General features: G+C 38.8%; 1 protein-coding gene across 3 annotated transcripts in view; it reads right to left on the reverse strand.

The window, feature by feature from the left end:
* Positions 1 to 1,406: 1,406 nt before the first annotated feature.
* Positions 1,407 to 18,063, reverse strand: part of SLC39A6 (solute carrier family 39 member 6) — a 28,872-nt gene continuing 12,215 nt past the window's right edge. For all 3 annotated transcript variants that reach the window (XM_084619714.1, XM_084619713.1, XM_084619712.1), the window contains exons 5-10: positions 15,880 to 16,092; positions 14,606 to 14,672; positions 11,470 to 11,847; positions 6,814 to 6,894; positions 4,952 to 5,142; positions 1,407 to 3,770 (exon numbers count right to left, since the gene is read on the reverse strand). In XM_084619714.1, coding sequence (XP_084475840.1) covers positions 3,618 to 3,770; positions 4,952 to 5,142; positions 6,814 to 6,894; positions 11,470 to 11,847; positions 14,606 to 14,672; positions 15,880 to 16,092 — 1,083 coding nt within the window. In that variant the 3' untranslated portion in view covers positions 1,407 to 3,617. The remainder of the gene's footprint in view (positions 3,771 to 4,951; positions 5,143 to 6,813; positions 6,895 to 11,469; positions 11,848 to 14,605; positions 14,673 to 15,879; positions 16,093 to 18,063) is intronic.

An 18,063-nucleotide genomic window follows, 5' to 3' on the forward strand; every position in this document is an offset into this window, starting at 1 on the left:
GAATTTTTACTTTTGAATGCAGTTATTGTACATAATTCTACATTTGTAAGTTCAACTTTCATGATAAAGAAATTGCACTACAGTACTACAGTAGTTGCATGAGGTGAATTGAAAAAAACAATTTTTTTACAGCAAATATTTGTAATAAAAATATAAAGTGAGCAATGTAGTGTTCTGTGTTGTAATTGAAATCAATATATTTTAATATAGAAAACATCCAAAAATATTTAAATAAATGGTATTCTATTATTAACAGTGCGATTAATCACATGATTAATTGCGATTGTCTTTAATTGCTTGATTGCCCTATTTCAAACATGTGGAGCTATCTCAAAATGCTCAGTCCAAGGAGTTCAAATAGATCAAGGGCGGATCTATTTTGGAGATTGTCATCACTTTAATATTAAATGGGAAGGTGCAGCATTGCATCAGCCTGTAGCAATGGAATGCAACAAGGGGAAAAATATGGAGACAAAATAAAGGTTTCCCAAAGGAGTTCTTTTACCCATAGAGGGCCATAGCCAGCCAGCAATCAAATGCTACACGTATGCTCATGCAGAGTGGGTTGAGTTGGTTAGGGGCACATCACTGGTCTCCCCACCTATTTGTTTCAGGATGGAAATTGTGTAGTGATGTTAAACATAAAATATGGGAAGGGGCAAGGAAGGAGCTTTTCCCATAAATTTTTGAAATTTCTAATACAGCATCCTGGATTTTAGAAGATTTAAATACATTTCATCAGTAGGACATTTTGGGGCACTACCTATGGAGTTGGAGAGAGTTCATCTCTCTCCTTTCCTCTCCTGGTAAAGGAAGGGAGACCACAGGGGGTGGTTGTAATCTCCTTGTGGCCCTTGGAGTGCAAAAGGGGCCAACAACTGGGAGATCTTTTTCTTCAGAGGAAAGGAGAACAAATGGAGATACCCAGTTGGGAATCTTTTTTTCTCTCAGTTAGGCGCTGTTGCAGAAATTGCTTGTAGTGATGGAATGCCCCAAGGTGGAAAAATGGGGACAAAAATGTTTCCATGTAGTAGTTCCCAATCCAGGAACCAGTTCCTCCAGCTGCTCTCACTTCAGATTCCCTGTACTTGACCCATGGTGAGCCCACAAGGTCTGGTCCTCATTTTTACATTCTATTAGTACCGAGATGTCAATATTAATATATAGAATTGCATGGTAGTTGTAGCAGTGTTCGTCCCAGGAAATTAGGGAGATTAGGGGTTGAAGGAATATCTTTTATTCGTTCAATAAAAGGTGTTACTTCAGCCACCTTGTGTCTCTAATACTGATGTGTGGCTCTTTGAGAATTCAAAACAAAGTGAGGAATGAACTGAATTTTAGATCAGTGCTATTTTAGGTTGTTTTGGAGTGTATAATTCATACAAAAGAAATTTAACCACCAGCAATTAGAATCGTCTCCTTTTATTCTCATTAATTCATGTAAAGTTGCATTACATAACTTAGGTCCAAATGGGCTGTGGGGAAGATACTGAAACCTCGGAGTGTGGCAAGTTTTAGTCCCACATTTAAAACCTACATTCTATCCAGCAACACTAAATAGACAATTTCAAATTAAACCAAGTGGTTAGCCACTTTATTATTTTGATAAGCTTCTGAAAGCTGGCTTCAAGATCAAGGATAAAGAGGTTCAGAATTTCCATTTCAAGTATATAACACAAATACCACATGCATGCACAGACAATGGTAACAGAGAATACTAATGTTCTGTCAAGTGAATGTATTTTGACTAACCCAATCATCCTTACTAAAGACTTTGCACTCAATGGGAGCTTTCTCCATTATTCAGGTGTAATTATGATAGAATTTAAGACTATACCAAACCTTCCTTTCTTCCACCACATGCTAGTGAGCATGTTCATTAGCGAGATTTGAGGGAAGGGTTAATGTTCATCACACAACTCTTTAGTAAGAAAGTTTGTCTAAAGCGTAAACCTGATGAGCTAAAAGGAACTGGAACACACTGCTCAAATGGAAAGGCCCTGAGCAATCACCACCATGGAGAGAAGGAAAACTATGGAGAAATACACAGTGGGATCCTGCAGAGGGGTAAAGCTACTACAGAGGACACCCTTCAGCTCCACATAGGATCCCCATTCCAACTACACAAAAAAAACCCACCACCAGTGGGCAGCATAGACAAAGCAGGCAGGGCAGGAACTGCACTAAGCAGTATGTACTATGGAATGCTGCCCGCAGTGACATGGAGAGCAGATGCAAGTTCTCCAATTCCCATAGAACAGATAAAGGGAAAAAACAGCTACTGGTCTTGTAATACAAGAGAAAAAAGCTGAAGAGAAATCTAGCAAAGTCTTTCTGCAGGGCTGGTATCCACAAATGATCACCCCTATTCCGTGGACACACACACACCTCCCATATTTCCTGCACACCTGTGAGAAGACTGCATGATTTCATGGTTTGGCTGAGCCAAAGTTTTTGAATTACTTTGTTCTTTCTAGATGCCTTTGCTTATGAAAGTATACGGGCTTAAACGCTGAGCTGCATCATTTAAGAAAACTGCAGAGAGATTCTTAGTGCCATGTCAGAGAGTTCAGAATATTTAAGATAAACAAAATGGCCAAGCAGTATACAAGATGCCCCAAAATGTTTACAGATCTCCCATGGGTACTACCATTTTCATATTTACAAGGGAGACACCCCGCTGACATGCACCAAGCCAAGATCAGACACCATGGGCAGCAGAAGCAGCACTTTTCAGGTAAGTTCTGTGGGTGAAATCCTGGCCCCACTGAAGCCACTGGGGCCTTGCCATTGACTTCAACCGAACCAAGATTTCACCCAGTTTCTTTGTTTGGTTTTATACAGATGCAAATATAGCACATCTCACCACACGAAATACACCATTTATCGAAAAAGAGCTGTTAATGTTTCTTGTTCCTTTTGCCTCAGCTTGTTGTTCTGGTAATTTTTCTTGTACATAGATTATACACAATATCTTCCAGCTTCATTATTTCAGCAAGCTTTGTTATGAAATTTCCATATTTTGACTCAACTTGGGTACACTTTGGATAAGCCATGTGTCTGATTTGTAACTCCCGTAATAGCTGATAGCTATATCCCATTTATTACATTTCTCTCTTCAAATATTTTGTTTTACAATACTCACTCTGCCCACATGTTAAGAGTATTCACTGTTTCTTGAAATAGAAAAAGTGGACAATTTTTGCATTTCATACTACAAGAAGAACATGGCCATTTCACTTGTTTATACAGGCAAGCACCATTTAGGTAAAAGTACAAGACACTAAAATCTCACAATTATTACATGCAGTAAATGAATCAGAGAACAATACTTTAAAATAAAAATTGTAAAAAAAGTGATACTCCTTTATGGATTTGGCACTTTTACCATGTGTAACAGTGCAGCAGTCTGACTAGCGCAGTTATCTATAGTACCTCATACAATACTGAGCATTATGTGTAAACAGTTCACACCATTCAGTTTTACTTCTGGAAAAAAAGATACATCAATAAAAAAAATGCCTAGCTTATAAAGCCTAGAGCTCATTTACAGTAGCTAATAGAAAAAGCAGAACCATGTCTACTATAAGCTTCAATTCAACATCAGATAACCAAAATTATAGGTTTATGCTGAACACAATTTTATGTTCAAACACAGAGATAAGCAGCATAATCCCAAAACCTAACAGGATTCCAGCATTCTGTAACAGGAAATATCCCCAACGGCTACATCCGTGATCACTAGCATCATTGTGCAGCATTTCAGGCACCTAAATAAAAAAATAATAATATTACCATCTTCAAAATAAATAGTATCCCTCATTCTGACTTGTTCGCTAAGGGCCAGATTCTGTCCCCCTCACTCATGTGGAGTAGTCCCTTACTCCTTGAGTAGTCCCACTGACTTCAGTGACATCACTTGTGGCATAAAGTCTAGTCCTCAGGTGTAAGGATATCAGAGTCTGCCTCCAAACAGCTCATCATACCTTGGAACGTGATGATGTTGCACAGGTCTAATCAGCACCATCTATTTTCAGGAATTATACCAAATGAAATGAATGCCTTCCAATTATATTATTGGTGCATAGATGACTTATTTACAAATTAAAAATAAGAATATAATCTGATTTTCATAAACAATATAGTTCTAGAAACTGGAAACAAGAACAAGTTTGTACATTATTTCTGCCTATTAGAATAATTTCCAGTCTTGTACTGTCCCAGTTTAATCTAGAGAAGTGCTGAAGATTTATTGCAAGTGTGCAGCATGTCTCAGGATCATGCCAACAGTGTACAACCAGGCCATTGTACCATTATCCAATACACCAGCCACAGCATCTTCATCACTAATAAAACTGATATTAAAAAGTAACTGAAACAGGCTGACATAGGGGGAATGTCTCACTGAAAACAAACATCTCTACCTCCCCTCACTGTTATTTTTTTTAAATGTCTCATGTTTTTGCCTCAATACTTACTGCCAGAGACCATTGTCCTTTAATGTTCCATTCCACCAATATCTCCCATACAGAATAAATCCAGAACCTGAACAATTTTACTCAATTAAGCAACACCATTGAGGTGCCTAGAGATTCTTTACAATGTGGTTATGTGGATTCCCAGAGAATTTTGCTTTAAGCAGAAAAAAAATTCTAGTAATATTCCAGTTTGGCATAAAATTTCAATTATTTGAATAGGAACTTCCAACACATTATGCTATTCACAATAATTTAATGTCTATTTACTTGTGTGTGTTCCATAGTTATGTTGAAAAGCTTCCTTAAGAACAAATTAAATGGTGTCAGTCTTTAGGTTAAGAAACATGTAATACATGTGGTCAATGTTTTCTAAGAGGAAAGAAACCCACTTCCTATTTTATGACAAACTGATTTTGGTATTGATTCTGAATCTCAGTTATGTAAACAGCAAGTAGTTCTAGTTACATACTTACCATATCAACAAGAGCCACATACATGAACAAGCCAGCAGTAAGTGCAAATATCCACATTGAAACATTGTCAGCATAGTGACCAATAAGAATCCCAGTTGCCATTCCAAGATATGCTAGCATAGCTGATAGAGCATTATAAAGAACAGCTTGTTTGACTGTCATGCCAGCTTTTAGAAGTACAGCAAAATCTCCTATAGCAGAAAAAAAAAAAGTATCTTTCACCCACTCATGTAACTACTGTAACATGCGCAGTAACATTTATTTTCACCACCTAGAAAGAATATATGGAACTATTTTAGTGCCTGTTATTGGCTTTCTTCAAAGTTTTCGTCCAGAAAATAAGTTGTTCATTTATGGGGAAATAGGTCAGTCAATGAGTGAACACGTGAAAACTGCTGCATAGCCACGATCTATAGTATGAAAATTTAGTCCTGCACAAGATCACATTTTTAGTTTATTTTTAGTATTCTGGAAAATGCATACTGTCGGACTTACCTGATTTAATAATGTATATCATTTTAACCGAAGTATTCCACAGTATTCAACCTCAGTGAACACTGTATAAAGTATTTTTTCCACAAACTGGCTTTAATGGATTTTGAAAAAAAATTGCTATGTGATGTGTTCTCATCATGGTTCTACCCAGTTATCCAGTGACTTTTCTAAATACTTTATACTCTAGCCCAGTCATTGCTTAAGAATTTCTTTACTAATTTCTATAAAAGTGACCTTACGTATCTCAGTTTCACTAGAATGATTAACAGCAGTGCTAATTTGAAATGGGTAAGAGTAGGGAAATATCCCTGTGCCATTCCAAACTCACTGTAAAGAAAATTGCCATGTTTTGTAGTGTTTACCTATTACACACACATATATATATGTTTGCAAACCATTTCTCTCTGGGGGATGCGACTCCCCTGCTAATCTCTATGTAACCCCACCATTTTATACCACAACCTGTAAAATCCTATGTCAAGGCAAATTTCCAGACAAGACAGGCTTGATGAGATTCCTTTTTAAAATCATCCACAGAAACATTCTAAGCAATGGGCAGCCTCCGTTAGTTCAGTAAACAAAACAAGCTTCATTCTACTGAGATAAAAAAGACTAAGTGCTCAATCCAATTCCTAATGACTTCTCTGTGACAGATACCAGGCCCCAAACCTATAACCTCGTAGTATCTAAATTCTTATGTGGAAGACACACACAGATTAATCCAATCTGACTAGAAAGACTCAAGATGTAGAGTTCCAAACAACATCCCCAAGTTAGACTTTGGATGGGAATCTTTTGCAAGATCTAAACTTGAGCTGAATAATAGTGGAAAAAGCAATCCACCAATGTTTGTTCAAACTTGAAAGTGAATTTTGATTTGATATTTGAGAGTACCCTAAGTACCCTTTCAGCAAATATTCAAGCACTTCCATATTATCCTCTGTGCACACACACAAAAATCAAGTTAAGCAGGTATTTGACAGAAACCAATTGCAAATTGCATATTCAGTTGCAAGATTCACAAGTTACACGTAAGTCACACAAATTAAGGAACAGAAATAATGCCACGTAATTAAACATAATACATGTTGAATATCTGCAAACTGAGTGATCTGATCAACAAAAACTTAACTTCTGAGATTTGCAAATAATTCTAAATAGTAAATCTATTCATGAATTTTATAATCTGTTTAAAAAACAGCTGTAAACTGAGTGAACACTTCTGATCCTGGTTAGAATTATTTCCTCCTAAGACTTCAGAAAAATGTTTGCTATGCAATAAAACATTGATAAAATAAAGCATTATCCTTTAATGTCTCCCAAATTCCTAGCAAGCTATCCTTTACTAAAATATCGTGTTGTCTTACCTAACTCATGGGGTAATTCATGGCAAAATACAGCCACAGAAGTACTTAATCCACTAGATAAACCTTCAGTAAAGGCTGCGCCTGTGAAAAGACAAAAAAAAACCCCAAAATGTTACAGTTGAAAAAATCAAGCTTGGAAACATTGCTGTATGTGTTCATATCCGATTAGGGCAGAAATGGCCAAACAGCCGAACTCCAAAGAAAAGTGAAAGTGTTTGTGTGTCTGTGTGTCATAGATTTTAAAACCAGAAGGGACAATCATCATCTAGTCAAACCAGTATAACAAAATAATTTAACCTTGTAATTTCTGTTTCAAGCCCATCTCTTATAGCACTTTTTCTTAAAAAGCAAAAACCTACCATTGGTCTCAAATGCCAAAACAAAAAAAGCAGAGGATTGGTGCTTCATCGACCAACTTCACCCGACGCTTTACTCAAGCTGCTGTAGATTAAAAATGTGATTTTTACTAGCCAGTTCTATATTTACTCCTGACAGCATTCTGCACCAACAAATTTAAAAATTCTACACACAGTATTTTAAAATTCTGTAAGTTTTATTTGTCAATCAATAAATGCAGAGGCTCCAGCATGGCAGTGAGAAGCACAGGCCACTGGTTGCATGAAGGTGGAAGACCACCCTGCAGCCTCCCCACCCCAGGGACACAGACTCAGTGGTGAGGCTGCACCCAACCCTGAAACAGCACAAGGCCTGAGCCTGCCCAGTAACACCCTGGGGCCCTGCCGCTCTGCACCGGGTATGGGGCAGGCAGACTCAACCAGGCAGGATCCAAGTGTGAAGGGAATTGGGGGGGAGGGGGGTGGGCTGCTCCAGGTGTTTGGTGAGAGGATTCTGCGTGGGACAATCTAGGTGCAGACAGCTCAGTGGGGGGGGGGGGGGGTCCCCTAGGTGTGGGGGGATCTGGATGCACAGAGGCTTGTTGGAGAGGGGGAGGGGAGAGGTTCCAGGTGCAGGGGCAATGGGACTCTACCGGGGCTTCCAGGTGAAAGTGGTTGGCGCTCAGGAGAAGGGTTTGGGTGTCGGAGTCTCAGCAGGAGGGTCCGAGTGCTGGAGGGGTGGGGGTCTGGGTGCAGCTAATTGGGAGTCAGTCGCATGGGAGTCTGGATGTTGGAGCTCAAGAGGTGCGGGGGGTAGGGCTTGAGTGCAAGGAGTTCAGTGGGGAGTGGTGTGAGTGCAGGGGTGGGGTTCCAGATGGACAGGTTGAGGTTCAATGGGGTGGGGTTTGGGTATGGAGAGCTGGGGGGTTCTAGATGTAGTGGGTGAGGCTTGGAAGGGGGTGTCTGGGTATGGGAGATACAGATGCACAGAGGTTGGGTGAATGGGGGAACAGCTCCCCATACAGTGACCCCTCCCCTCACAGCTGAGTGATGGGGGCAGGAAGCAGGAAAGGATGCTGAGCTTCCTGCAGCTGGGGGAGATTTCTCGGGGTAGGTCTGACACAGCCCCAGCCTGCAAGGGGAAGTCCCAGTCCCATCCTCTCCTGCCTCCAGCCCAGCCAGGACTAGCAGCTAATCCTGGCTCAAGGTAGAAGCCACTGGCTGGGGTGTCCCCAGCCCTGCAGTGATTTACCATTTTTCTGCAGGGAAGCAAAGAAATCTGCGGGGAACATGAACTCTGCACACGCATCATGGCGCAGAATTCCCCCAGGAGTATATATTGCTCAATTTCACAAAATTTTGTCCTGAATAAATCTAGCACTGAAATAGTGAGAGTTATTCTTGTGGTTGTGTCAACCCTGCTTGTATCAAGAAATACTTGAAATATCACAAGAAAGCTCTTTCCGGATCAAAGGCTCAAATAAACACCAAAGAATTTGAATTCTTAGACACGTCTTAGCTTAACATTTGTGGTTCATCTCCTGCTACTTGCAAGAAATAGTTTATACAGAGTGTATTTTATCAATTTTTGAAGGAGAAGCCCAGGATGTATTCAAAGCTCTATTTGCATAATGTCTTTTGTCAAGGCCTGTACCATGGTTTATTAAAGTCTTAAGTGGATGAAAGATAACACAAAGGCAATATTGACCCCTAACTGTTATATAAAATTTATGAACATACATATAAATGGAACTGAAAAGGCAGACACCAGGTCCTAAAATCTGATTAGGGATTTTCAAGGCTTCCGGTAAGGCTGTATAATTCTATTAACAACAAACAAAGACCTTTCCCAGACCTGAAGAGCAGCTCTGTGTAAGCTCGAAAGCTTGTCTGTCAACAACAGAAGTTGGTCCAATAAAAGACATTACCTCACCTATCTTGTCTCTCTAAAAAAACAAGATGTTAAAATGGGAGAGGTTCATACGTGGAACCAATGGATATTAGTTTTTATTGCAGTGGTGACTGGTGCTGAAAATAAGTGTGTGTGGGTGGAGGGCTGGTGGTAGCAAACTGCCTGTGGCCCAGCTTCTGCCAGGGTGATGATGTTTTTCAAAGTGGAAAACTGGAAGAATGCAAAAAGAAAAGGAGTACTTGTGGCACCTTAGAGACTAACAAATTTATTTGAGCATAAGCTTTCGTGAGCGACAGCTCACTTCATCGGATGCATTCACTGCTCCCTGACTGCCCCCTCCCCTATCCACACCCCTGCCCCCAACAGGACCCGCAGGACTCTGACACCTATCCAATCCCCCATTCCCCATCCCCTGACCATTCCCCCTATCCCCCCGAACCTCCACCCATCCAACTGCCCCCCTGCTCCCTGTCCCCCGATTGCCTCCGGGAGCCCCTGCCCTTATCCAACCCCCCTGCTCCCTTACCATGCCACTCAGAGCACCAGTACTGGCAGCCACGCCGCCCAACCAAAGCCAACCACACAGTCAAACTGCACAGTTTAGAGCAGTGGGGTAAGCCGGTGGCTCTCGCAGCCACGCTGCCCGGCAGGAGCTCACAGTCCCACCGCCCAGAGCTCTGGCGGCACGGCAAGCTGAGGTTGCGGGGAAGGGCGGATGGCAGGGGAGGGGCTGGGGGCTAGCCTCCCCAGACGGGAGCTCAAAGGCTGGGCAGGAGGGGCCCGCAGGCCGGATGTTACCCGTGGACCGCAGTTTGCCCACCTCTGGTCTAGATGAATCAGTTAATGAGGCCTTACTAAATTGGCTGGTCTCATTTGTTACAGGTGATATTAGCCTTCCCTTGTATTTTACTGCAAGTCCACCAAATCCATCCTTTCCCAAATCTCTCTCACATATACTTAGGAAAATTGATTCTTCTTGGCTTTTATTACATGCAAATCCTCTTATTTTTCCTACCACGTTTTCACTACTGATAAGCTGGAAAATTTAGATTCGATGGTCCAATTTTTATTTTAGAAAAAGGTTATATCAGAAGCTCTCATCACATTATATTATGAATTGGATACAGAATCTATGTTTGTTCACATCATTATTCTGAAGTCCAAAGAAATACTTATATACTATCACTTATTGTATCCCTTCCTCATGCAGACAAGAAAAAGGAATTCAGCCCTGCAATGTGATTTATAGTAAAGCTACTGTCCTTGAACGGACTACAGTGCATTGTTGCAACTGACCCTACATTAAAAATGAATCCAACATCTGTAGAGCAATGAGCACATCTAGAAAACTGTTGTTAGTCTTTCATGATCTTGACTTGTTGGTGTTGACTGCTCATTTAAAAAAAAAAAAAATTTCCCTCCCATCACCATCTTACTTTACATCCAGAATTCTCATTATCCATCTTGCTAGAGAAAGGTAGGGGACAGCCAACCTGATCTCACTTGTCTAATGCCCAAAATGCCGTGCTGCATATACGGCTTTTGTGAATAGCTCATTAAATCTTTCCAAAACAGCTACAGCATTCCAGTATCACAGAACTGAAGGAATAAAACATGCATGAGAGAAGGAATAGGTACACGAACAAACCATGCAGGAAGAGGAGATACTGTTATACCTTTAGACAAGCTATGGTTTAAAAAAAAAAAAAAAAAAAAAGTCACAGGATATACACTAAACATTCAGTCAAAAAGTTTAGGAACCCCTTCCTTAGGGGCTCTGGACATTTAAAGTATGAATCCTGATCTTGGTGAAGGTCAATGAAGCTTGAGGAAAAATATGAAAGACGATGACCTGATTAAAATGAAAACTGGAGACTACATAGACAGGCTATAGGAGTGAAGACATGGGATCACCTATTTTTATGAACACAGCATAGGGAGAATTAACATCAAGCCTGAAATCAGTGGATGCTGCTCGGTGCCCAGCACTTTTGAAACGTGAGGCCAACTACTTAAGTAACTAAATCATGAATTTAGGTGCCTATCTTTAGGCTCCTAGTTTTGAAAATCTTGGTCTGATCTTTTGGGTGTAAAATAATTAAAGCAATATTTATAACTTCCCATTGTCTGTTTCTTTAAGAAATGTCTTTTCTGTTATCTGGTCATTATCCTTATACCTTTCTCAGTTGCAACGAATAAGTTATGGTTTACTGTTTCGCACTAGCTATCCAGGTTTCCAATCTGTAACCTTGACTGATCAATTCAAAACCCACTAGCAGATCACTGGCTAATTTATTATGGCAAGACTCTTATCTGATATCCTCTCGCTAGAAGTTAAGTGGCAGCAGAGGAACAATTTTACCTTGCTGTTATAACATGAGAAGGCAAAAGTATTGTATAAACACTTACCGATTGCTAAGCCATCACTGAAGTTGTGTAGTCCATCACCCATAATCACCATCCAGGCTAGAGTAGCTATCCCAGCATCCTTCAGCTCTTCGCGTGAGTAGCGCTGACTGTGGCTGTGTGGATGATGATTCTGGGTATGATGGTGATGCAGAATATGATGGTAGTCATGATGATGGTGACTCAGATGATCTGACTGTCCAAGAGTGTCATGTAAATGAGAATGGCATTTGTTTCTACACCCCCTGGATACATATTCATTGTCTGTTTCCTCTTGATGGGAATGAGCTATCATGACTTCTTCTTCTTCTTGTACCACAGGTTGCTGAGAAATGAAGTGTGATGGATCTTGTGACTCTGTCCCTAAGTAACCTTCAGGCCCTTGTAAATAATAAAATAAATAAGACTACATAACTGTACATAAAAATAAATCACATACAATGTTACGTTACAATAAGAGAAAAGCAAATAAATTCAGAATTGAGACGGACACCTTCTTCCACTGTGACTAAGTATGGCAATATTTTGAATGACTTACCACAATAGTTTCCTTTTAAATATCATCTCAAATTTCCCTAAACTCACCATGAAATTCTACAGAAATGTTACAAAATTATATATATAAAAAAAGTCTTAACTCCTAACTCGTCTCTAAAGACTCATTTCCAAAAAACAAAATCTTCACAAGTTATACTGCGGTGATCTAACTTCTTTCAGCTGATAAAATATATTATTTTTATAGCAACAATAGATTATACCATATCACATATTAAATCATTTGCTAGTTTTTGAACTATTTTTCTTAGGCACAAATGTGTACAGTTTTTATTTTTTAAACTTGCACAGTTTGACTTGTAGCCCAATTGTTTTGAAAATTAAAAAAAGTCTGAAATCACATTGTATGTACTTTTAATGAATTTTAGGCTGAATTATAAGCCACCAAAATCAGAGAAGTTATAATATAAGGATCAATTCTGGCACTTTGTGATGATATAGATGTAATTGATCACTACATAAAAATCCGGAAGTCTGAACTTCCAAAAAATAGTCAGACATATGCACAGAAGGAAAGTATGCAATACAGAAGGACATAGCAAGTTGTATTAAACATTTAATGTCAAGATAGGTCAGTTAAGTTAAGAATTGGCTCTAACTGGCACTTCAGTTAACTTCTTTACCTGCAGTGAGTGACACTGAAAGAGGACAATTCTTGTGTCTTTGGGGGAAAAAAACAAAACAAAAAACGTAATTTGCAATATAATCCTGAAATAAAAATCCCATTGACCTCAGCACCAATGGGAACTGGTTTCTGCAAAATATGATATGCTCCATATAGCCACATAAAAACTACAAATGGGGATCAGTAAAACCAAATTCCACTGTGATACCTATGCAGACAATCAGATATAGAAGAGTTCTGTTTGAGGCTACAGGATCATGTATGGCATGCAACACTAAGCCAACATATGAGCTTTTATGTATTTTCAGGAGAGTCTGGGGTTCTGTCGAATCAAATAGAGAATATTAGTATTCTGGTAGTTCTAGTCAGTGTTAGATGCTTGAGGTGCTTAAAAAACAAGAGACAGAAAATTGGAGAAAAAAATACAGTTAAAAGAAGCCAGAGATAATTTATCATGCCAGAAACAACATCTCCTGTTAACTACAGATAAAAAGTGCTGTCTCCATATAATATGATTGCAGGAGATACACCCATGCGATTTGGGGTCCCTGCAAACTGAACAAAGTTCCTTTTTTAAACTGACTATTTTGGTACTGTTCTACTCGGTGGAGCAGTTCATACATTTTGATTCCAAGAAATGCTTCTGAGATGGTGTTTTGCTCAAGAGTCTGAAAAACGAGTTAAAGCAGTAAAAGTGAAAGTAACCCTTCTAACCCTGAACATAGAAACAGAAATAAACCCAAATCCCCATTTATTTTTTTCAATTGAGTATATGATTCAGCCTTGCAATAGGATCAAGAGGAGAGAGAGGAAGTCCACAGAGGAAGTAACAGAGGCATATAAGGGCACATCTTAAAACCTCTAATGGGGTAACTAGAGAATATGAAGTCCAGGGCTTAAAGGAGTGAGGCAAAGGGGCATAAGTCAACTTCATCTATGCTTTCAATCCACCAACTTCAGTGGGCTTTCACCAAGGAGGTGCATATTTGTTCACAGACAGAACACTGCTGTACTTGGACAAATTTTTGACATGAACTCCCCTCCAGCAAATAATCACACTAATATGCAAGACATTTTATAATTATATTTTCACCTCAGAATTGCTTTAATCTCACTCTTGCTGAGAATGAGGTATTTTGATCACACTGTAATTTAAAACCCAGAATGAGATTACTTAATGTTAATATATCACACACACACAAGCCCTGTTTACACCTACCTTACAATCCAAGTGCTTATCATAGTGGATATTTCAGTAGCCGAGCACACACACTACTGAAATCAGCCTATAAAAATCAAAAAGCTCAATGTTTTATTGTAAACTTGTACCAGAAGATCTGGACGTTTGGTGGCACTCTTGTTCCATGAAATTTTTAAGGTGTTTTCATTAATGGTCTGATTTGGAGAAATGCTGAATACCTGCAGCTTCCCTCTCCCCAATTAACTTCATCTCGAATTGTGGGTGCTCAGCCCTTCTGAAAATCAAATCCTCGGGTATTTGAAATATGTAAGCTTGAGTGCTTACGTTTTGATACCAGATTTGACACAGGGACTCTTAAAAATCCTTCCTCCATAGAGTTACAGGTACTATTAGTCTAGAAATTGGTAGATGCATAAGCATCTTAAACTTCTGTAGACAGAAGGGCTTAAACAGAACAGTTTTGATTTCCAGTGCTCAATCCTGTATCACAAGAGTAGAAGCTTAAAAATTCAGAAAACACATGGACTACTTCGAACCCCTATCAACATTAAAAAAAGGTTAAAAATCAACTTACTTAGGGTCAATCCTCTGCATACCAACGTGTATCAAGATTTTGTTTCAGGAAAGATTTAATTAACCTAGCTACACAGTGATCCAGTCAACAGTAAGTGAAAGGATCAATGAGCCTTCAATAGCATAGAAAAGATTCTTTACCCTTTTGATTGATACAATTGTGCAGTAGTATTACTAAGACTTACGATAATCTGCATCTAATTTTTCTTCATTTGTTGAAAACTTCTTACTTTCTGCATCTTCATTTTTTTTCTGACTCCAAAAGAAAAATTGAAGTTATAAATATTTTACTTATTTTTCAGGATATACATGAGCAATACACAGTATATTTATAAAATTATGCAGCATGAAAATCAAGAGGACAGCATGGAGATATCCAAAGAATACATAATCAGGAAGATGACTAGAACGTCAGCAGAAGCAGAGTAAGAAGTAGAGTAAAAAGGCAAAGAATTAGCTAGGGTACAGAGGGAAAAAAAATGTCACAATGAGCAGGCATAAGGATTTATACAGAATTACACAGTAACTATAGTTCCATTTTATACTTGAAACACTTCTAAAGCCTCACAAAATGCCAATTTTTTCCCTATTGTAGTGTTTAATGCACACTCAAATTTTAAACAAATGTCTCTTTAAAACATGATGAAAACCAAGCATCTGCTCTGCCTGGGAACTATTTGCCCAGAGGTACCTTGCAAAGAGCAAAGAACTTTAGCTGTAGTTATGGAGACTGATCCTGCCAACCTCATGAGTATTGGAGGGAGGGATAGCTCAGTGGTTTGAGCACTGGCCTGCTAAATCAAGGGTTGTGAGTTCAATCCTTGAGGGGGCCATTTGGGATCTGGGGCAAAAATTGGGGATTGGTCCTGCTTTGAGCAGGGGGTTGGACTAGATGACCTCCTGAGGTCCCTTCCAACCCTGCTATTCTATGATTTCTTACCCATTTTTACACTATGCAGCTTGCTACAGTGGGCACCATTTTGTAAAATAACATTTACACCCACAGTAGTTAGAATAGGAATAACACCAATGATGTAAGTGTAAGGACTACCATAACAATCCCAATATAGTAACCACTGGGATTTTTGGAGGGAGGAGGAGGAGAATGATGTGGTTTTTGTTGTTTTAAGATGGCACTCACTGTAAATCAGGTCTTTCACTGTAACTTCAAGGTAAACAACTGAAAGATGCAGACTGAATTATCTGCTTGTGCAAGAAAACAGTTAACAGAATTCTTTTTAGGAATATAAATACATGTCTACTCTGAAGGACGAAAGATGGTTAGGATCACCCAAAGTATAGTACTATAGACTTATAAGCAAAAATTGAGTTGTGAGCACATTCCTCATTAGCTACCAAATCTAATCAACAAGCTGCTCTCTACAAAAGACTAATTTTAATATCCACAGACACAACTATTACATAGTGCAATGAGGCTTCAAAAATGTAATTTCCCTACCTTTTTCTTCTTGTCTTTAAACTGCTTAATTAAAGTGATCAAATGCTCAGCTAGAAACATGAAATACAGGCCTCCAAGGGCTGTCAGTCCTTTCCATGTGGAATCCAAATAAGCAGTTTCTTCTACACTTTGAAAGACAAGATGCTTGAACAGGGCATCTTTATTTTGTTCAAGTAAAAGTTTCTCGTGGTGATGGTGATGATTTCCATGAGACTAAGGGAAATTAAAAAAAAAAAAAAAAAAAAAAACATTCAAGTTCCACTAATTCAGAATAAATTTCAGTACAACAGAAGAAAAAACTGAAAGGTGCTCTGTGGCTCATTTTTATTGATTCCAGAGACAAATCTTATTACTTTCTTAAATGTGAGAAAGAACTATAAATGAAAACAACTCAAAATGGATTAAACGGCTGTGATGTTTGTGGGTAAAGGGAAATATTTAAAGAGTACATGCAGACCCAGCCATCACCCTCTACCAAGTGTGCATATGCACCTTTCATTAGAATGGTTTGCAACATTAGGATGCTCTTGCTAAATCCTCAGCTAGTAGTGGTGGCCCAGACCACCATTTTTACTGCCTCATCTATAGCTGACAAAGAAGCTAGGAACATTCCTTTCTAATACAGACCACACAATAGTGACCCAAGCCTTTGCCTGCTCTCAGAGGACCCCATCTCTGGGGCTCTCCCCCATTGGGAGGCTACTTGAACCAAAGTTGGGCAGCTTTCAGGGCAGGAGAGAAGGACTTCTGCTTAACTTTTTCATGAGTTTGTCTTATTCCAGAAAATTCTGCTGCCAATATATTTTTTGAGGTGGCAGCAACAGTAATTTTGTTTAATGTACACGTTGATTAAATTTATGTTTTGAAACAGTAAATGGCATTCACTTCCTATGACAATAAATAAATCACTGGTTAAATAGAGCAGAAAGGATCAAAATAATCTGCTAGCTAAAAAAAGATCCCACAACTCAGGCAGATTAGTGTTAAGGTGAATCCAAGGGTGTATAATGAATAAACCATCTGACAGAAGCACCATTATGGAGACTGAATTTTAATATCGGGGAAAACAAAAATCTAGGTATTGCATTATAAGTGCTCTAAAAAGACGACTGTTTAGCACTAAAAATCAAACTATTCCCTCTCCCATTTTTTTGCCAGGTATGTTGGATCTAGGGCAGCAGTTAAACAAGTCAACTCTATTCCCAAAGTAGTCTTGATAGGAGTGTGAAAGTTATTTTGCATTTTTTTGCGCTTTTTGGGGGAGGCGGGGGAGTGGGAGTGGAGGGCATGCAGAGAGAATAAAATGACACCTATTTGAACAAGACAAAATCATAAGGGAAAAATTTGATAACAATGATAAATTTACTCATTTTCACTCTCAGTTGTATAGTAGTAAATTTTCCAGATGCAGATACACAAATCTAGAGTTTCTGACCAGATTTAATTCCTTAGGTCAAATTTTGAGGTAGAGGTGCATTCCCCTAAAAAGCCCCAATGCATTCCTAAGTATAGTTTCTTGTCCAGTATGAAAGAGGAAATCCCCTGAGGTCCAGATTCAGACCTTATATAAGCATGGTACAACTCCCATAAAACACTCTGGATCAAATGCAATAGCACAGTGTAAGTGGGTTGGAAAATGAGTGTAAACTAAGGATGTCAAGCAGTTAAAAAAAATTAATTGCACGATGAATCGCACTGTTAAACAATAATAGAATACCATTTCTTTAAATAGTTTTGGATATTTTCATTTTTAAATATATTTATTTCAATTACAACACAGCATAGAAAATGTACAGTACTCACTTTATATTTATTTTTGATTATAAATATTTGCACTGTAAAAAACAAAAGAAATAGTATTTTTCAATTCACCTACTACAAGTACTGTAGTGTAATTTCTTTATCAGGAAAGTTTAACTTACAAATGTAGAATTATGTACAAAAAATAACTGCATTCAAAAAATAAAAATGTAAAACTTTAGAGCCTACAAGTCCATTCGGTCCTACTTCTTGTTCAGCCAATTGCTCAGACAAACAAGTTTGTTTATATTTGCAGGAGATAATACTGCCTGCTTCTTATTTACAATGTCCCCTGAAAGCGAGAACAGGCCTTTGCATAGCACTGTTGTAGCCAGCGCTGCAAGATATTTATGTACCAGATGCCCTAAAGATTCATATGTCCCT

The sequence above is a fragment of the Lepidochelys olivacea genome, assembly GCF_965140295.1.
Source record: "Lepidochelys olivacea isolate rLepOli2 genome assembly, chromosome: 2".
Classification (NCBI taxonomy): domain Eukaryota; kingdom Metazoa; phylum Chordata; order Testudines; family Cheloniidae; genus Lepidochelys; species Lepidochelys olivacea.